Source organism: Cupressus sempervirens, chromosome 3 (assembly GCF_028749045.1).
Source record: "Cupressus sempervirens isolate cs-2001-9-10 chromosome 3, ASM2874904v1, whole genome shotgun sequence".
Taxonomy (NCBI): domain Eukaryota; kingdom Viridiplantae; phylum Streptophyta; class Pinopsida; order Cupressales; family Cupressaceae; genus Cupressus; species Cupressus sempervirens.
In genome coordinates this window covers 184085277-184108147 of record NC_143120.1, presented here as the reverse complement: position 1 = coordinate 184108147, position 22871 = coordinate 184085277, and the positions used below count along the sequence as shown (strand labels likewise).

The window sequence follows — 22871 nt, the reverse complement described above, 5'->3', positions numbered from 1 at the left end:
AATGGTGACAACTCTCACCTTTGAGGGGGAAAAGTTTTTTATTGGGGAATATTATAGTCAATTTCTGCCTTTATTTCTTTTAGTTGTTTGCACCTAACTAATTTAAACAAATCTATGCCAAATTTCACCTCTAGATGGACCAATCTAGTGAATTTAATTGTTTTTTGATTTATTAATTCTTTTTAAAAAGAAATTTACTCCAAAGAGTGACATTAACACCCTAAACCTAAAATGTGACACATAAAACATCCAAAAAGAAAAAGAAAACTCATTTTTCATATTGTTAATCAAAAACAAAAGCAATTTCTTTGATTATTGACTTTCTTGTCATTGTACAAATAGAGTTGAAGATAATTTAGATTCATAATTGAATGCTCGAAGGTGGTTGTGGTGGTGCTATTCCTATGCATTTGCAAGTGTCCATTTATTATCAATAAGGCTCTAAAGGAAGATTTCTTCCAAAGAGCCAAAAAAATTTAAGTTATTGGTTTTTTCTTTTCCTACATGTTTTTCCTAACATATAAACTCGCTTTGTTTTTTAACTTCATTTGTTTCAATTCTTTAAATGTGTTGTTTAGTGAACTCTTTGTTTTAGCCTTTAGGCATAGTTTAAAAAATCTGCAGACTCATCATGGACTCAGACAGATCGAAAATTCCAAGAGTGAGACAAGATGGCTCACCATGACTCCCAAGTTGAGTCCAGGAAACTTGGTCGATTGGACAAGCAAGTTTTTTAAGCACTCGAGAGTCCTTGAATAAGACTCTTCGCATTTGCTGAGAATGCCCAGCCAGGGTTAAAACATTAAAAAAATCACTTTTCATCACTTTTATGATTTCTTATTGCTCAAAACAGGTTTGTAGGGTCTCAAGGCATTAATTTTCTTTTTGTTTTTGTTTTTTTGTAAAACTAGAGTATTTTTCTTTTGTCGAGCCCTTTTCGAAGTTTGTCCCAAGTCCCAAGTCCAATTTTTTGGGATGCCCAGCCCATGGCAAGTCCGAGTTTTCCAACTATGGTTTTAGGTATTACATGATGATTGTTCCAAACTTCACGAGCCAACCCCCTAGTTCAAACAAGACCCAAACACTACCCTATGGAAATGTGTTGAAACCTATGCTCCACAAGAATGCATCCCCTATGAAATTGCACCCACACTTGTCCTGGGGATGGTACAAGGTCGTGGGAACCAGAACTTCCTTCCCCCAAAAGCATTCCCTTTTTGCCGAAATGGGAACTATCCTGAAATGGCAATTCAAGGTTGAAAGGGGACTCCAAGACAGCAATCCATCCTAGAGATGACCTAGCCATCCTTCGACTATCCCCAGAACAGATTGTCATCCCTAACCGCCTAGCTTATAAAACAAGCGCAAAACACTTTTAAAAATCATTTTTTCGTTTTAGTTTGACCGAGCAGGCCCCATGTGGGTGGAAAAAGGTATTAAAATATAGGAGACCCTATCTAAGGAGCTAAAAAAAACCAAAAAGGCAAACATTTTCTTATTCTAACCATACTTGCCAAGAAGAAAAACAAAGAGCAGCAGTGGCTAGGGAAGAGAGTTTTCATTTAGAAGATGCAAGAGGAGGTTTTGTCATCAAATCTTCTCATTCTAGGTATGTTTATCATTTTACATTTGTGGTCATTTTATTTCCCATTTTTCATTTGTTTTGCAACACCTATTAGGGAGGGCATTTGGAGTGAATTATCTTTTTTGGAATTACAGAAATATATTACATTGCATAATCATGAGCAGTAGTGAGAGTGAGGGGAGTAGTTGTAGCATGGATGTTGTAATGCAAGAAACTCAAAGAAACAGTCCAAGTAATATGGCAGCCATAGGGTCCTCAAGTAATGTGGATGTAGCAAGGGCAACCACCCCTAACTAATTTGAGTGTCATTGCTAAACCCTCAAAGAGTTTACAGAAGGCCTATTCAACCCCAAAAAACCTTTCCTCCATTTTTCCACAAGAGTAGACAAGGATAAGAAAAAATATTTCGGGAATAGTAGGAAATGAGAGTGTCATTTGTGCCACAAACATTATTTTGGGAGCTATGTTTAAGTTTATAGCCACCTTTCATGCATAGGTGGTCAAGGGGGCAAAGGTTGCAAAAAAATAACTCAAGAACAATTACTTGAGGCAGCTAGATTTTGCATGGGGGGGAATTTAAAATCAGGGACTTCAATAGAGAATGTGCAAGCTGGTATACCTTTGATTCATCCTCCTCGTAGGGAAGAGAACTCCCACTTCTAGTAAAGGAAAGGGAGAGAAGACTAGAAGAGAAACAAATCTTGTTGATTTGTTTAATTTGCAAATAAAAGAAGTGATTGAATCATCTATTGGCAAATTTCTTTCTGCTCATGCTACACAATTTCATGTATCGCGTTCCTCATGTTATAAACAAATGTGTGAAAATATCTATCTTGTTGGTCCCTCTTTTGAACCATCTAGAGGAACAAAACTAGATACCACCAATCTTGATAGAGAGTACTCAAAAGTGAGAATTTTGATGGAGGGTATGAGACAAACATGGTTGGGGATGGATGCTCCATCATCATGGATCGGTGGACCGATATCAAACATTGGCAACTCATCAATCTTACTGTCACTTGGGTATGTGACCATAAAACATCTTGGGTATCCCAAAATACATGTAGAACAATGCAAATGACATCTCTGAGCTGGAAGGTGAATGAGATCAAGCTGAGTTCGACTTTATACTGGCTAATGTAGAAGAGGAAAGGGCTTTGGATTTCATGGCGGACCTGCTCAACCTACCACATCCAAATGTGAATGAAGAAGTGGAAGATGAAGAAAATGCAAAAGTGGACCCAAATAAAATCTAGGACGTTACTCTTCTTGGTAACAGAAACAAAACTGTTTCCATTTCTTTTGTAACTGTTGTCGTTGGAAAGGGTAGTTAGTGATTATATAAGCATACTTTTGTATAGAAAAGGGGGAAAATATAGAAAGAAAGGCATAATTTTGGTTTTATCCACCATGTAAAGACTGTGATCTTTTTGGTTTTCTATATGAATATAATATTGAAACCTTGCGTTGTCATTCTTTGGGCCTCTATTTTGATGTTGTGTGGATTATTTTGGATATTTATCGAAGTTATATTTTTTGTTATCTTTGAATAACACTCTGTGAAGGTAGCAAAGTTTATTTCCCCTATTTGAATTGTGGAATGTTTTTAATGTGGATGAACTTTGTTTCATTCACATTCATATCTGGTTTAAGCATAGTTTATTTTGTCTTTCTATGCATGCATTGGTCTCCTTCCTTCACTTTTTGGTTAAAAGCATAGTTCATTGCATATCTTATATGAGGAAGCCCTAAAAAATTCAGTGATGGGTTCAATGAAATATTGCCCCATCTGTCTGTTGTGAGTGTTATGTTACATTTATAGGCTTATAGAGTCATCTCAAGCACTTAAATTTGGAGTGGCAAAACATTCACCAACACAAAGCAATAGTAAAGCCTCTCTCTCTCTCTCTCTCTCTATTTATTATATATGTATATACATATATATCCACAACAATGAATAAAGAGTATAGTCGAACAACCGATGTAGAATATCAAGAATACTAGCTTTAGGAATACGAATTCCATAAATAAGTAATAACATGTCTCAACGCATGAAGAGGTGAACTCTTCATTGTCTTTGACAACAAAGAGATTGTTGTTCCCAATGAAGTGACACCAATACCAATGACGTCAAATCAAATGACTCTTCATGGACTTAACGTGTATGTCCATATGAGTGCCTGCCCATTTGAAAATAACCGTTGTCAATGAGCTAGAAACATCTGGGGAAATATTAAAAAGAGACCCAACTATCTCAAATATTGGGAGAAAGATATCTCCCTAAGCTTTATTTCCAACACTCCCTCTTAGCTAGGGAGGTATCTTTCCAAATATCCATGTCAAGGAATCTCTCAACATGACACCCCCAATAGCTACACCCATTTGTGAAAATATTTTTATCACAAATCTCTCAATGTGATTACGCCATGGAATCACTCAACATGGCATCCACCATGGCTACTCCCATGTGTGGAAAGATATACACAAGCTCACATTACAGAGTCACTCAACGTGATGTTGTCATGGAATCTCCCAACATGATGTCCACCATGGCTATTCCCATGTTTGGAAAGAATCATATACACAACTTCCCATCATGGAATCACTCAACGTGATGTCGTCATGGAATCTCTCAACATAACCTCCACCATGGCTACTCTCATGTCTGGTAAGAGGCACATCTCTCAAGGGCTTCCACCTCATGTTTCTACAACTAATAGAAATATGCATTCAAGAGCAACATATCTCAAGGGCTTTCACCTCATATTTCTCAATATTAGTGAAATACGCACTTTAGCATATAATAAGAGCAATTAATGTTGAGACTCCCTCTCAATAGAGATTCCCTCCTAGCAACGGCGACATTCTCACACTAAAATGATAGAGAGCTTCACACAACTTCAATTATTACAATAAATCACCATTGGCTCTTTGACCAAACAAGGCGCTTTTGAAGCAACACCGCTCCTCGAGCTCACTAATCCTTTGCAAAGGACACTTAAAATATCCCTAGTTAAGTTTTGTATGTAATTTTTTTCCAAATTGAAAACCCAAATTGTCAGGACATATTATGAGAAGTTCGCACTGAGTGAATTAATTTTAGATTCAATGGTTATCATGTAATCTCCACAATGTGTAATAGCAATGCCTTGTGTGCATCTCAGTAGATAAGAATTGCACATTAAAAGTTCAACAAGTAAAGAAAAGTACACAGGTCCAATAATATTCCGTGACATTCGCTCCCTAAGAAAATTACCTTTACACCAATGCATAAGCAACAATATTCAACAACATAACGGAAATTCACATCCACTATGAAGTCTTTGTAGTCTCAATTTTAAAACAACCCAAATTCAACCTTTAGCCATGATAGTAACTATCTACTCATTACCACTCGAAAAACAACAAATCATGGTTTTCATCAACTTGACTTCACACAAGGAGCACAAACACGACATTTTGGAAACTGCGGACTATCTTTACAATCCTGGAACCAAACCAATCTCTCTATTACAACTCTCTAGACAAACTGATAATAGAAAAGGCAAACCCAAAGGTAGATTCACTCGTAAGAATAGGACTACGTCCAATCTTTATTTCCTATAGAGATTTCGTCCTTAGGAAAAGTAGCAGTGACGGAGATGACAAAAAAGTTAAGTCCGAGAATTTCACTTCCAACGTGAATGCCACAATACTCCTTCCCAAACAAAAGCCATACAAAATATTCTTATGCGTTTCTTAGAGAGCATTTAACCAATTTGCATTACAAGTGGCACAAGGAATTCATAATTTTAATGACTACTCCTTATGTTATAAGTGACTATCCAACATTGGAACATAAAATATATTCATTTGAACTTTGCAACAACAAACCAAAGTCATTTTTTTTAAATATGAGCAACTCCACAATGGAGTATTGAATAATTAATTTTGTCATTACCGCCAACACTCATGAGCATACATTAGCCTATTGTTGTCTAGTAGGCTAATTGTGTATCTGAGAAAGCTACGCTAAGGAAGGGGACATGACAACACTCTTCATTTGCCACTCAAGCTCCCTTTGGATCTCCTTAAACCTAAAGAAATCCTCCTTGTTCAGCTCATCAAGCTCTCGCTTTATGTAATAAATAGTATTCTCTAGTAAAAACTTCATCTGATTCTCCAATGCATTAACCCTCTAATTGGTTTCTTTGATAGTCTCTTATTCAAGTCCCTTCCTCTAACTCTAAGCCATGAAATAGATTGGACATTCTTTTCCCAATGCAAAAAAAGAACCCACTGATTGCAGTCACATCCAAATACAAGCCCGTTTGTAAATTCTTGTGCATAACTCACGCAAGATGACTATACAAAGCCTCTATTCATGAGACTTGGTTTCCATATACAGATTTGTGACAATAATTCAACCTTGAATGATACCACGATTAGAAACTGATAGCTTTAGAAAATACAAAAAATGTTCAACAACTTTGCACTAAATAAGAACTTTGCTCTTTAAAAAAAACTCCCAGTGTACAATTACAATCTTCATAGCAATAAAAAGCTCAAACTACATGCAACGATGATCATAGGAAACTCTAGCGAACCCAACCTAGAAATCATACAGTTATCTAAATTTTCAAAAAAAGACTTTAGTGAGATTTTTCTCAATAGTTCATTATGCCAACCATTATACTTCAATTTGTTTAATACATCAACTAGAAAAATATTTCTCTCAAATCAAAAAAATATCTAGGAGGTGGCCAACCCAAAATTGCCTATATTTTTTCATGGTGAACCTTAACCCCATTAGCCCGTATCAAATGCCCAAGATATGAGATCTCTGTCAAACCAAACTTGCATTTAAATTCCTTAGCAAATCAAGACTACTCCTTTGTAATGCTCAAAACCTCATCCAAATGTTGTTAATGATCTTCCTAAGATTTACTGAATATCAATATATCATTAAAGAAAACCAAAACAAACTTACACATCTTATTAAATGAAGGTTCACACATGATTGAAATAGAGCAAGTGCATTAGTGAGACTGAAGAGCATTACCAAGAACTCATTTCGGCCATAATGACATCTGAATGTTGTCTTTATGCACATCCTCCTCATGAACTTGTATCTGATGGTATCTTAAACAAAGATCAACTTCAAGAAGTAAACAGCCCCATGCAACTCATCCAACAACCCCATGCAACTCATCTAACAACTCATTAATGTGCATAATAGATACCTATTTTTGATGGTCCTTTTTATTTAAGGCACGGTAATCAATACACATCCATAGAGTCCCATCTTTCTTCCTAATCAAGACCACTAAAGAAGCAAACAAGCTAGAACTAGGTCTAATGTGTCCCATGGAAAGTAACTCCTTATTCATTTTTTCAATCTCCTTAAAATTCTCAAGTGGTGATAATAAGTAGCAATAATAGGCTTAGTGCCTTCCTCAAGCTATATCACGTGGTCAAATCCACAATCAAGTGGTCTCCTTGGAGTGATGTCCCCAAAAACTCCTTTGAGTTGATCAAGAAGAACATGTATGTCTATATGATGTTGCTGCCGCAATTCAAAAGCGGATTTAGAGGAAACAAAGCGCTACATTGCCCACTCAACATCATCATCCCTCATAGTAGCCTCCATCCAATGAGCTAATACAATTTTAGGACCATTGTTTGTCATCGCCTAAAGGACCATCTTCTGATCATCTCTCATGAATTCTAACCATTTTAGATTATGATCAATTGTGTGTCTGCCACCTGTCTGAAGCTATTGTAAACCCAAGATAGCATCTAATCCATCCAACTTGATGACATAAAAGTCAGCCCCTAATGTATACTTACCAAACTGAAATTTAAGCTATCGAATCTTCCAAAATCAATGAAGACGATCCCCACTTGCAACGTTGACATCAAAGCTAGGTACCTCCTCAACCAATAACCTTCTTTTTGAAACTGTGTGTGTGCTAATGAAGTTATGAATGGCTCTTGTGTCCAAAAGACAAACATTTTGCTGCCCTCTAACAACTTCTTTCAAGTGGAAACGATGTCATGTAGGTATGACAATAGGCAGTTGATCTGAAGTAATTATTTCACCTTTCTCTACCTTAGGCTGCCCATTGTTTTCCTCTTCATCGCTGCCCTCAAAACTGGTGCCATTATTTTGCTCACATTCTCTATCAAAAACAACCTCATTATAATGAATCTTGCCCTTTCTAAGGCACCTATGATCACGGATTCAACGTTCCTTGCATGTGAAGCATAGTTTCCTTCTTCTTAACTCATTCCTGATTTCTAAATCCAACCTAGGAGTGATTTTATTCTGATTTTTTTAATCATATGTCCTCCCAAGGATATCTCTAGTTGTGGAATGATGGTTGTTAATTGATCAATAGACCCATTTGCGAATGCAACTTTATAGCCTTCGAAAGTTTAGGTTTTCAATCTTCTTTTCTCCACTAAATGATTGCTAATGAAGTCGTGACAAGATACTGTATCCACTAATGCAATAACTTTCTACCCTTGTCCCTTTGATTCGAAAAGGTCTATTCTCATTTTCATAAGTGATGAAAGCTAGTAATCCATGTTCTTGATTGTTGATCTTTTTTTTTGGCTAGGATTTTCATCAATTTCTTCTATTTTGTTGATTTGTCCTCTTTTACATTGATGACCATGACTTTATGGTTCCTTACATTTGAAACATAGGTTTTTCTTTAGTAATTCTTCCCTTTCTAGCATCAGTGTCCCTTGTTCCATGATTCCTAACATATATAGCATGGCCTTTCATAGTTACTCTTCTTTGGTCCTTAATTTCGCTGAGGTGTTTTGGTTCAAAAACTATTAGACTTGTCTTTTACCACATTAGATTCAACCTTTTTGGCCTTTCTAATGGCTTACTCAAAGCTCTGAGGTTCAAGGGGTTTTACAAGGGTTTTGTTGGAATTTTAAGTCCTATGAACATATAAGTCAGTTTCCCTTAGGAAAATTACAAATAGGCCTCGAAATTGATTGGCAAATTCCTCTACCGTTCTTGTTTGTTTCTGGTAAGTCAGCTATTGGAAGTACTATTTAGGATCTCTTTGGTCAAACCTAGTCATTAGTTTTTGAGTAAATTCACTATAGGTAGTGATTTTTTTGTGGGTTAAGGAAATGAGACCATGATGCCACCACTTATGAGCTAACCCCCTTATGTGTAGTATGGCAAACTTAATGGATCCTTCCTCGGTCATGGTGCTGACGGATAGATACGTTTCTAAATTTTGGACCCATGATTGAGCGGTTTCTTCCCCTTACCCATCAAAGTATCGTAGTGACTCTTTATTAACTTTCTTGTAAAGATCTTTGTAACATGGTTTTTCTTTTTATTTTTGTTTGCCATGGTTTTGGCTTCATGATATTCTTTAAAGGAAATAAGTTGGTGGATATTTGGATCCATTCTTGCATACATTTGTGCAATTTCTTCCACACTAGTTGTAGTGAGTACCTCTTCTTCTATGATTGGTTCCTCACTTTAAATGAATGAAGGTATCTCAAGGAAATGAATCTTGTGATGAGGGTTCATATTTCCCAAATTGGAGTGAGTATTACCCCTTGAATTTGGATTGGATCTTTCACTATGGTTGTTGATGTTGCTTAGCTTTTGTATGGCTTCAAGTAGTATTTTGTTGTTCTCAATTTTTTCATTGGTTCTTTCAAACCTTTTGTTGGTTCGTTACATGAAACTCCTCAATTCTTGGGCTAATTGTTTTGCCATAGTTGCGAGTGTATTGATAGGTTCGTGTGACCCAAATTTTCACAGGATCGCAAGATTATGCTCTTATACCACTGTAATATCCCGTCACCTTAGTTGTTGCTTGAGTTGCTTCCCCTGCAAGCATCTTGGTTAATAACAACATAAATATAAAACTAAAGCATTTAATATTTAAATATTTACTTATGCCTACATAATCCTTAAGGATCTCTTCAATCAGACTTCCTAACTTTCTGGGAAGATCCCCTGTGTTCTGGAGAACGATCCACAATTATTCTACTGTCTTCCCTAAACCTAATATTAAAGTTGGGCTTCATAACCCTCTGGGAATAACCCCTGTGCTCTTGCAGAACAATCCTCAATCAGTTAGCCTTTCTTTTGAGGATACTCCTTAGGGTCTACAGGATATTTTTACCAAATCCTCTACATTTCCTTGCATAGATTCATATTTTATTTAAATTTAAATGTAAACTAATGTTATTCCCCACATTTTGGAATGATCTACATTTTCTATTATTCGATCTATTTAATTTATCTTTTATTCTACTGTAAGTCCTAAGGATTCTTATCTTACTATATATATATAGTAAGATAAAAATCCTTAGGACTTACAGTAGAATAAAAGATAAATTAAATAGATCGAATAATAATATATATCTTATAAACTAAATTTTATTAATAAATACTATTCTCCCCTAATAAGTAAATTGATTTTCATACACACTAGTTGCTAAGGTGGGCCTCTAATCCTTACAGTTTGTTCCCTTTTTTTCTTGCAAGATTTCGGATTACTTTTTGATGGAGGGCCACATGTCTTGTGTGGGTCCTATTATCCGCTCGCCTTTCTCTTCACACCCCTTCCAATAGTGTACTTTAGATGTCTTTTTCTGCTTGTTATCCTTCGTGAAAGTACTCCCCTTATGTAACTTCTTGGTAACATGTCCTTACATGGATGCCACCTTTTGTGGTATTGATTGGTGTGGGTCCTGTTGGTTCCCAAAACTGCAGATTGGAATCCTACGAGCCTTGCCTGCTCGATGCTGGAATATCCAACCGGTTAAGGCCAACTTGACAGGATTGATCGATGCAATCCAAATCCCCTGTGCTTCTAGCTCTACAAAACCAAGGCGGGAGTACCTAATCCTAAACAAAACACTTGAGCCCAGGATGCTTATAGCAGATTGGTTAGAACGTAAATGCAATGAAAGTCTTCCTAATGGCAAGAATCATTGAAAACTTCAAATTTGTGAACTACAAATTAAGAATAATAAAAGAATATATGAATGTTTTAAATAAAAGTACTTATTATAGATGATTGCAACAAATGAATTTATTATTTCTTTAAAGGAAAGATAATGAAGTATTTGCTAGTGTATGGACTACGAATTATGAAAAAAAAAAAAAAAACCAGTCTGAAGGGCAATAGAGTCAATATTATAAGCTTAAAACGTACAACTTTATAAAATTCTACGCACATTTATTATAAATAATTTAGTAATCAAGATGCGACAGATCAAATATATGGATGCAATTCTAAAACAATCTGGTATGTATTTTAATTCCTGTTCAGAGACAAACCAAACATAGATTCGGAAACAATTAAATATTTCTCAATATCTATGATGTTCGATTTTAAAATGCTATAATTAATCCTGTCCACTTATCCATCATATAAATTATTTATAAAATTAAAATAATAATTATAAAGGACGAAACTATATAATATTTTAACTCTAAAGCTTCACGCAAAATAAAATAAATGTTTCTTACTGATCATGCCGGAAATAAAATTGCAGTGGAGACACTCCTTATGGATGATCTATCCGATACAATTTAACTCCAGAATCACATAAGAATTTATTCAATAACCCACAATCCAGGGGCTTAGTTCAAAACTTCATTTCTCTGCCAATAAAAGAATATAATACATCATAGCACATGGAATATGTAAAAATTTTAAATATAAATCGGAATTGTCTCTTGTTTGGCTTTTACATCTTAAATTTATAATGGATGAAGGTGCATTATTAACCATCGCACCCTTTTGTAACAAATAACTAATCACTTGCTTTTTATAAGCTTCAAATATACACTTTACCCCATAATCAATATTTTAATTAACGGCATATTACTACCAAATCAGGCAGTGGAAGATTATGAACCAAAATATATATTTGAATCCTTTGTATTGTCGAATGTATAGCCTGAGGATCATTCTTCAAAGTTGCGTGGGGCTTTCCTCCAGTAGACATGTCCCTTGAACTTTGTATGGAGCAGAAGTCTTCAATATTGCTGGGTACAGAAGACAGCTGACCACACAGGTCCTTCCATTCCATGCGTACATTTCCAAAACATTGCCGTGAATGAAGATTAAATTCAGCCTTTTGCTCTGTGCTCTGCATTCGAGCCGGAACTCCTTTGTATTGTTATTCATACTCCTACATCGATTTGGTTGCTTGGTTCAAATTCTGTCCCTCCATGGTGATTCTTCATCCTGCAACAAACAAAGAACAACGTTAGAGGCCAATGACTGATGACAAATAATATTTTTCTCATACTCGGAAGGATTTGTGAGGTATTGAGACTTCTAACGGCATTCATATCTATGGCTTTGTGATTTTATCGGGCTCTTCAATTCCTCGGACTATCTTTCATCAGGCATACATTTATCATGGTTCAATTCTAACCTCCAATCTGAAGCCGCTCCTGTATCGTTATTCCTTCTACTTCTTGATTGGGAGTCTATGGCTTCCTATGTGTATGTGACTCAAGCACATAAGATACCCGACTTTCTTCCAGCCAGGGACAATTATGTTGTGTGTGTATCTTCTTATGCCGCTAGTGCATGCTTTCTTTTCGTGACATTAATATCTATCATTGGACATTCAGGGCCATACCTCCTTTATGTTCAAACAACCATTTTATATGCAAAGGCAATTGTAACTGTAGTTTTTATACTAGTTCCTTATCGCTCCCACATATAGACTCCATGTTCCATCTTATAAATCACTAGATGTTGCTTTTTATTTCGACATTTTCCTAACTCAGAATAACTTGAAATTTGCATTTGCTGGTAAACTAGATGAATATCTTGAATATTTTAAATACTTCTGCTATGCATGTATTTATCTGGAACTACTACTTGTTCACTATATTTGAAAGACCAATAGCAGATTGTATTTTGTTTACCACATAGGACATTCGTTTAACTCCCTTCAATGTTATTGTTGCCTATCTATAATGCCCACTGTTTGTTCACCATACTGCTGCATAAAAACAACAGATACTTCACCCTGAAATCTGCATATATTGCATAGCCTTTCCTTCACATGTCTGAATGTAAACTTCATGTCTGCTGTTATCACTCATTGCTCTTAAAACATTGTCGCTGCTACAATTCAATAGCTTTATCTGCACCCTCTGACCTTGGCGGGAGTAAATGAATAGCTCTGAGTCCCTAAACATGTATTAGACTAGCATCAATCCAATTTGGGATATTTCTAAGACTCATTCGCACACCCCAGCCTTGCTGATATCACTGTCTTATATTGAATGCTGCCACTAATCTCATCTGAACATTTCTTGGAATCTGGACTGCGCAATATTGACAACTATAGCTCTCTTCTCATCAAATTTGAATTACGCAGTTCCATGTTTGAAATGTCTTCATACACATGGCCCTCAATATTTGTTTGATTACTGTTGATTGGCAGAGTGTAGGCATAAGCTATAACTCTTAGGCATGGAAGAATAATATGCTCAACAATTGCTGGGTGGTTGGTACCAACCTTATGAGGTGAAAATTATAAATGTAATACAAGTCTGCTTCCTGAAGTTCATCTGGACTGAGCAGGTCTTTGAAAGTAATTGCAATTTCTCTCGTACACAAGTAATATTGAACAATGGTATTCCAGACAATACATTAGTTAATTCTGCAACTGCATTTGCATCATCTCTCTAGAAAGGACAGAGCACAGATTTTGCCTTAGCAGCTATCTATGTTATGCTCCCTGCATTTAACACAGGCCATATTTGATGGACTCTGTTTTAAAAGATCTATCACTATTTGACCCAGTTCTGCCTCTAATCTACTTTCCTGAGCTGTCTTAATGAGTAGTTTGACTTCATTCCTTGTTTTTGGAATTGTTTCATTTATTAATTCCACCAATTATGTCTTATATTGAACTTTTGTTGCAACAACCAAGCCATTTGTGAAACTTATAAACAATATCGGAACCAATTTCTTCCTACAGGCAATGTATTAGATTTCTTCAGGAAACCCCAAGAGTGACATACATAACTTCCTCTTTCACACTTCTAATAAGAAAATGGCATCAATGAAAATACTTAAGTTTCCAACATTATTTCATAAATGGAGACCTTAAAATTTGCAAAAATTTGGGCTCCATCAGGTCCCTCCCTAATACATTTAATCTCTTACTTGATCATAGGTGCTTATTACTATTTAATATTGAAAATTTGATATCCTTAATATTGGCTATTAACAATTAAACAATATCTGGTATTCAATATTGATGTTGAATATTTAATAACAGTATCTAGTATAAAACATCATGTTTTAATATTGACCGCACTATAATACTCATTGTTCTAAAACTTAATAATTGTTAACAAGAAGATCCATTATACTCAAGTTAATATTGTTAAGTATATCTAATGCTATAAATAACATTGTTTATAAAACATTCATATTTGAGTCCATTACATAGGCTACCATATGTCTAATTCCGGGTCCATTGCATGGGATCTGCAATTGAGGCAGAGATTGGATGTGTTATGTACTTCATTGTAACCGTATAAGGCATATTGAAGATGCTACCAGTCAATTCATGATTAGTTGATTATTGTGCATAGTGGATTGTAGTCCATTCAAGGTCATAGCCCTCATTGTAATTCACAAGATTCTTACCCTCATTTGTACTTGAGCAATGAGCTCTAGGTAGTGTACCTGCACTCATGCACATTCCCCTTGTAATACCCCTAGCAGAGTATATCACTTCTAATAGAATACATCATCTTGTGGGTTTGGTTCCCCCCATGGTTTTTCCCCTTACATGGTTTCCATGTCAAAAATCTTGGTGTTATGTGTTCATGTGTTGTTGTAGATCGCTGCTTTCATGTTTAACTTTCAGATCTGAGATTTCAGGTTATTGTTTGGTTGAGGTTTCAAAGTTTGGGACACAACTAATTCACCCACACCCCCTCACTCAGTTGTGTGCAACCTTATTTCTGTCATACCTTACTCTCCATTTTAGTGTGTTGTCTCGAGAGCCAGGTTTGTGATGCACTAGACATCTTGTGATAATCCTAAAAAGGATTTGACATGTAACCAAATGCGTGGCACAGTAGATGTGAGGGGCATTATTCCTTTAAATTTTCTAACTTCTTGGAGGGACCATTGTCTATTTTGAGGCTCATAGCGTATACAACTTATAATGGAGCTTGGTTTAGATCTGGCTAGACTCTCTTGTCATGCTTGTGACCAGTTTTCTACAGCTCGGCAAATACAGAAGCCCATCAATAGATGGAAGTTATCTGCATACTACTTCACATTGATTCATATAACTTTCCTTTACAAAAAGGTTATAAAAATTACTTTTGCTATGTGGCTTGCAAGCTAAAAAAGTGTTCTTCCTCATATATCAAACATAAAAACTTACTGGGGAAGGAATTTATCTTGTAACAAATAGCCATATATTTACTGGATGTTTCAAAACTATGTTTTCTAGTCTTTCTGCAAGAACCATTTCACATATTTTACCCTTGGAGGAACTTTATAATTGTGCAAAAGCTAATGTAAGTGTATCTTTGTTTAGATCTGTCTAAACTCTCTTGTTGTGCTTAGGACCAGTTTTCTAGAGCTCGCATTAGAGTATATATGGAAGTTATCCGCATACTAATTTACATTGATTCATATAACTTTCCTTTACAAAAAGTTTATTAAAAATTACTTTTGCTATGTGGTTTGCAAGCTTAAAAAGTGTTCTTCGTCATATATCAAACATAAAAACTTACTGGGGAAGGAATTTATCTTGTAACAAATAGCCATATATTTACTGGATGTTTCAAAACTATGTTTTCTAGTCTTTCTGCAAGAACCATTTCACATATTTTACCCTTGGAGGAACTTTTAAATTGTGCAAAAGCTAATGTAAGCGTATCTTTGTTAAGATCTGTCTAAATTCTCTTATTGTGCTTAGGACCAGTTTTTTAGAGCTCGCATTATAGTATAGATGGAAGTTATCTGCATAGTAATTTACATTGATTCATATAACTTTCCTCTATAAAAACATTTTTAAAAATTACTTTTGCTATGTCATTTGCAAGCTAAATAATGTTGTTCCACACATGTCATATATAAAAACTTACAGGGAAGGAATTTATCTTCGAAGAAAAAGCCATATATTTACTGGATGTTCCAAAACTATGTTTTCTAGTCTTTCTGCAAGAACCATTTCACATATTTTACCCATGGAGGAGCTTTGAAATTGTGCAAAAGCTAATGTAACTGTATATAATATTATTAAGAAATATCTAGTCTATGAAAATAACTTCACCTCTTCCAGTATAATCAAAACTATTAATGATAAAAAGCACAATGATACTAGTACTCATATGTAACATCATACTGCTTGATTGCTCACCACCAAACACAATCTCAATGATGCAAAGATTAAAAGTGAATGCAAAGAAAACAAAAAGCCTTTAACTATCATGATAATCAAGCCAAGAAACAATATTTACAAATATATCAAAGGATGGATCCTCTCTTATTTACCGGCCATAGCGTGCCAAGAGATTTGTACGATGGTATGCCAATGTCACATTATACTGAAGAAATGTATATCCTCGATCAGCATGTGCTGGGCGCCACTTCCTGACATCATTGGTTGCTTCTTTGAGCATGCATACAAGAGAAACAAACATGTTTCGATTCAACGAATCTCCCACAAACCCTGCACTGCCATTGGCACATAAACAACTGATGATTGCAATTCATGGAAGTAAATTATTAATACACATTGGATTTAAACATCGGCGGTTAAAAAAAAATTACCGATTTGCAATACCATTTAAATTTTGCACTAGTATTAAAAGCCTGGAAAAGAACCAAGTCATAAAACTAGCTTGATGCAAATGTTTCACCATATCCCACACACTGCCAAAAATAACAGCACTCCACAAAATTGAAATAATATTTCAAGTTTTGTAGTCCTTGAGTAGATAAAGAGAACCGTACTCTGCAATAGTGTAAGTAGCCCAAACACTCTAGGACTTAGTATTGAATTTGACAACACGGTCATCTTAAAATTATGGTATACATTACAGATTTTGAAAAGATAAAGCAAAGCAAATATGAGAGTGCAAACACACTTCAAAAGGGATAATGCTATAATACAATTGCTTTGTGGGAAGTTGGGAACCACTCTTTCAAGCTCACATGGAAGATCACAATTCTTCGCACTAAATCAATTTGATTGCCTGAACCTCCAGTTGTTCTGCATAATTTCTATCCCTCAAATCAATGTGAATATGCTCCTTGCCTCACTACCTCCATGTTTAATTATGGGTTATTTCAAGAGTTATTTTCATTCTAATAATGTATTTTCTTTTCCAAGGAATTGTGCTACTCTTTTCTACCTTCAATATGTCTGCTGGTAGTTTTATTTCTGATAGGAACTTGCATAACAAGACTGTCATGTTCCCATTTTAACATAGAATTTTAATAATAATAAAATAGGATAATATTATTAAATAAATAATGATAGTAAAATCATATATTACAATTAACTTTAATATATAAAAATAAGAAATAGTAAATAAAATATTATAGTGATATATAAAATTAATAATAATGTAATCTATAATCAATAAAATAAGATCTAAAGCTTATCTTTAAAAAATGGTGAGATCTGCTCTGAAAGCGAACTCTACTGCAAAAGCAAAAACACCAACGAAATATGGAATCTATGAACTTCCCTGCCATAACAAATTTGAAATACTGACAAAGTTAAACTTCATCAAAAACAAACAAATTCAGAGAGCAAACAAGACCAAAGGCTTGGAAACATATCCCAGCCAATGAAGAACAAATTCAAGATCTGCGAGGGACACCCTCAAAACCTAATGAAGGATGGCAGCTAGTACGGAAAAAATAGAGGATCAAACAATCATCCCGCCAGCAAAAACCTCCCCCTCAGGATCTAGAAAGAAGCACTGGAAAACCTCCTATTCAACATTCAGCGAAGCCCTTCTTCAACAACGAACGAAAGCACCCACAAGCAGCAGGATCTATACCGATAAGCAAGGTGCTCTCAAACATTCAAAATCTCTAACTGCGGATCCATTGAATAAGCAAAAACTTTTTTTTGCTAAAACCAAGTATGCCCCAGAAACTCATCCTGTTTCCTCTCCCAAAACCCTCATTCGGAACCCGGTAAATTTCCCCCCTATCAGTGTAGTATCCGCACCCTCCAACCACATAAACATGGATTTCTGACGTCCCCCTGCGAAATTCCATTAGGGAATCAGCCCAAATTATAGAAAGACCGGAATCTAAATAAAACCGCCACCGAAAAACCCTCAACAAGTAACCTTCTCAGGAATAACCAGAGTTTTACCCTTGTGCCATCCATCCCACCCCAGGAATCATCTAAAGCCTTAAAAATCCAACCTAGGAAGCCTAATTCTTACATTCCCCCTCATAGGAAACTGCATCCCCTCTGAAAACTATCTCAAATCAGCTGCCCCCTAAACCTAATTCTGAAAACCCCTTGAAAACAATCATTATCAGCAACGCCATAAGTGAAAGAAAGTGGTTAGACTGTCAAAGCAAAGAAAAATCTGGAAGACTGGATTAAAACCTTTAATTGGGAACAGGTAAGTATTCTTCCTATCTCTCCTAGACTGGTTTACATGCATTGTGAGAGTGAAGTAATTAAAGATGACATTCTGTCATTTCCATCTTGTTTTTTTAAAAGTTATCTAATCAATTTTACAAAGTGAAAACCTAACCTTACTAAGCAATCATTTCAACAATTAGATTTCCCAGTCTGGATAGCTCTTAAGGACATCCCTATAGAAATCCTTCATACTCATATTTTGGTTATAGTAGGTCTAGCTCTAGGAAACTTAACTAATTAATCTGAATCCGAATAGCAAAATAAATGGATCTATAAAAATTATAACAAATAGATCAATCTATAGTATCCAATATGAGAAATATGAAGGACATATTAATAACATTTCTATTATCACAAACCTACACTCTTCAGAAAACCTTACATCAGAATTCATCCAAATAGATGGGAACACTAATCTAAAAAGCTTAAATACAAAAATCTCTAAAACAAGCCCAGAGGAACTATCTGAACAAAACCGAAACAAATCTGTGCATCTTAACAATTATCCCAAAGTGAAGCCTCATCTTCACAGTATTATCACTCAAGCAAATGAAGGATTAGAAGAAGGAGAAATACAAGATGAGAAGGAAAAATAAAATTCAGTAGAAGATAAAACTCATCAAGAGGAAGCAACCTGCAGTAAAGGAGATAGCTCTAGAATGATCGGGGAATTAGCAGATGAAAACCAAAATAAAGAGGTTCATCCCAAGTCCTTAAATACCAATTATAAGAATGAGTGAGAAAGAATGCAGCAATGTGAACAGTGTAAAAACTATGATATATCAATCAAAGATATCAAAGCAAATCTGCTAAAATATAACCAGCTTATCCATGAATTCCTATTAATCCACAATGATATTGCAAACCAATTAATGTTGTGGGAAGAAGCCCACAATCAAATTTTGGAAACCAAAACAGATGATCCAAGGATAATAGTTGATCCAGAAAATCGGATGGAATGTGAAGAATGCAGAACTGTCCTAAGAAATACACACCACAGCATTAGAGATAATGTAAACAACAGAATGGCAAGCCCAATAAAGTTCATGGAGAGAATTCAGAATGTTGAAGAGAAACTAAAGGAAGAAGGAGAACTCAGGAAAGATTTGGAAGGAAATGATAAGAAAGCCCCAAATTCTAAGGAAACAGCTAGAATCACAACTAATGAAGGAAAACAAAAGGATAAGTCAACAGAAGTCCAGCATAATAAACAGATTCAACTATTAGATATCCATCCTTCTCCTGTAGAACAAGTGGAGAATATCATTAGTAGGATTAGAGCCAAGAAAAGATCACTTAAATTTTGGCAAACACCAGAAAATGGAAAACATCCTTTTGAAGATTATGATCAAGAATCATATCGAAACAATGATGAACCTAACATGGATGACCTAAGAATACCAGGAGAAATAGAATCCCTCCTAGACATGTTTGGAGTTACAGAAGCTGAAGTATTAGAAGACAACAGTAAAGGGACAACAGAGAAGGGAAATGAAAAAAACAGGAGTTTTAAATGGGAAGAATTTGAGTTATTAAAAGAACCAGAACAGGGTAGAGAAGAAAACGAGTATTCAGAAACTGAAGACCAACAAGCAAATGGGGAAGAAATAGAATTGGATATAGTGGAGCAATTAATTAAAGAATGGAACGAAGATCTAGAAACAAAGGAGGAGGAACTTTCGCCTTCAATCAGAGAAAACACCCACAAATACACTCATAATTTAGGGATATCTATGAATAAAGAAGGTAATAAAGCTCCAAGATATGGGATACAGAAAATGAAAAGAGGTAGAAAGTCTTTGGTAGAGTTAAGAAATGCATCAGGTCAAGAAACAATCAGAAAAAGATCAAAGAGGTGTTGAATATAGGGAAGGGGAAGGTCCTTCCCACTAAACAAAGATCACTATTTGGAATGCTAGTGGCATTAATGCCCCTAGCAAAAAGTGTCCATTAAAGCACAACTTAACCCTATTTGAATCTGGAGTCATACTAATTCAAGAAACTAAGCTAAATAAAGATGAAGGACTTACATTAAAAAGAAACTGAGTAATTGGAAAACAGATCTCATTGAATCAAATGGAGCCTCGGGAGGAATAGGACTGATATGGAATCCAAGGAAAGTAGATTTTATCAAACTTGCAGAAGCAAAAAACTGGATGTGTGGGAGAATGAAAAGTTTCATTAACAATACTCAGTTAATCCTTATAAACATATATGGCCCTATCCAATCAGCAGATTAAAAAGAACAATGGAAGGAAATAAGTAAATTCATGGATGGCCATCCAAGTGATAGTATTCTTATCGGAGGTGACTTTAATGCAATACTGAATCTAGAAGAGAAATCTGGTGGAATTCAAAACCTCTCTCAAGCATCATTAGACTTTACGGAATGGGTAGGAGGAAAATAATCTAATGGATATACATACTAATAACGGAGTTTATACGTGGAACAACAGAAGGGGTAGGATTTTGTAATATAGCAAAAACATTAGACAGATTCTTACTCAAAGGAGATTTAAGTAGACTGAATGCAGTTCTTCAAGCTAGCATTTTACCAAACGCTGGTCTGATCACTTTCAGTCAGATTAGAATTTGCAGAATCATGGAAACCCACAAGAAATCCATTCAAATGTGAAGAAGTGTGGTTTTTAGATAAGGAATTTATGGAAAATATCAAGAAATGGTGGAATGAATACTCGTTTGAAGGATCAAAAATGTTTTGTTTCATATCTAAACTAAAATGGCTGAACGAAAATATTCTTAATTGGAATAAAACACATTTCAAAAACATATTCAAAGAAAAACTAGATAATGAAGATGAGCTAAAATACCTAAATGAAGAAATCATAAAACATGGAATGGATAATGATACGTACTTAAAAGAGAAAGAATTGCTAGGACAACAAGACATTATACTAGAAAAAAAATAAGTATTTTGGAAACAAAAATCAAGGGAGACATGGTTGGAAGAAGGGGATCGTAATAAAAAATATTTTCGCAACAGCACTTTAAATAATAGAAATATCAATAGAATAACCAAAATAAGAAACAATAATGGAATTATTGAGGAGGATCCAAATAAAATATGGAAGTATTTGTTGAATATTATTCAAGAATCCTAAATAACTCTAATTCATCTAATTTGAAAGCTCAAAAGGAAATGCTCAATTACATCCCAAAATTGGTCATAGAAACGGACAATAAAATGTTAAACAAACCAATCTCATTACAAGAAGTTAAAGCAGCCTTATTTAAGATGCATCCGAATAAGTCACCAGACCCAGATGGTTACTAGGTCTTCTTCTTTCAGAAGTGTTGGGACATAATTGGGGTAGAGCAATGGAAAACCATTGAGGCAACTAGAAATTCAAGGATGTTGTTAACTGAAATCAATCATACGTTCCTAACTCTCATTCCAAAAAAAATCGGAGTATGAGGAACCTAGACATTTTAGGCCAATTGCTCTATGCAATACCATCTATAAAATATTATCCAAAATTATAGCAATGAGAATGAAAAACATCCTTCCAAAATCATATCAGAGGAACAAACCGGTTTTGTCCCAAGAAGATCAAAAATAGTGGTATTATCATAATAGATGGTATTATCATCATTCAATAAACTATCCATTCAACACAAAATAACAAAGAAGAATGCATGCTTGTAAAGTTACACATACAGAAGGCATATGACATGGTTGATTGGAGATTTCTATGCAAAATCGTGGAAACCTTTGGTTTTTCTCGTCAATGGGTAACCCTAATATTCAATTGTATAGCTACACCAAAAATTTCTATACTAATAAACGGAACACCGGAAGGATTTTTCAATATATCAAGAGGTATTAGACAGGGAGACCCTATCTCACCTTTCCTATTTATTATTATGGCAAAGCTTTTGGAAGAACTATTAAAAAATCACAATTAGAAGGGAAAAATAAAAGGAATAATGGTAACTAATAACATTGCGAACATTACCCATCAACAATTTGCAGACGATACTATCTTACCTACAAAAAGCTCAATCGATGAGGCATTTAACTTCAAATCACTTATACAAAGGTATATAGAAGCATCCAGGAAAAAGGTAAATGCTGACAAATCTGAAATTTCCTTTTTCAACACTAAACCAACAGTGGAATATGAGATTTGCAATATTACGGGATATAGGAAAGGATCCTTTCCATGCAAGTATTTAGGGATTCATTTAGAGAAGCAAGTAAATAACTCTAAATCATGGGAACCCATTCTAGAAAGAGTTGATAACCAGATTAATAATTGGAAAGGAAAATGGCTAACCAAAGTAGGCAGAAACACAAAAAATTAAAGTTGTCCTTTCAGCCATTCCGACTTATCAATTATCGTGTGTAACATTACCCAAAAGTATTAACAAATAATTAGAAAGAAAGCTCAAAAACTTATTTTGGGAAGGTACCAATGGTAAAAAGGAACTAGCTCTAATTAAATGGGAAACAATTTGTAAACCCAAAAGGCTAGGAAGTTTAGGAATCAAAAACCTAAGCTGGCAAAATGAAGCTTTAGGAGCAAAATTAATTTGGAGAATGTATGATGCAGGAGCATCACGCTTGGATTTTGATGGAGTTATGCTTTTCATGGTTAGGGATGAG

The 22871-nt window shown here is 35.1% G+C and overlaps 1 protein-coding gene across 7 annotated transcripts in view; it reads right to left on the bottom strand.

Annotated features, from left to right (window-relative positions):
- Positions 1–22871, bottom strand: part of TBL13 (TRICHOME BIREFRINGENCE-LIKE 13) — a 123839-nt gene that overhangs the window by 76069 nt on the left and 24899 nt on the right. For all 7 annotated transcript variants that reach the window (XR_016362041.1, XM_089818906.1, XM_089818909.1 and 4 more), the window contains exon 2: positions 16120–16297. Coding sequence is in view for 6 of the 7 variants with exons in the window: in XM_089818906.1 (XP_089675032.1) it covers positions 16120–16297 (178 nt within the window). In the remaining variant the exon portion in view is untranslated. The remainder of the gene's footprint in view (positions 1–16119; positions 16298–22871) is intronic.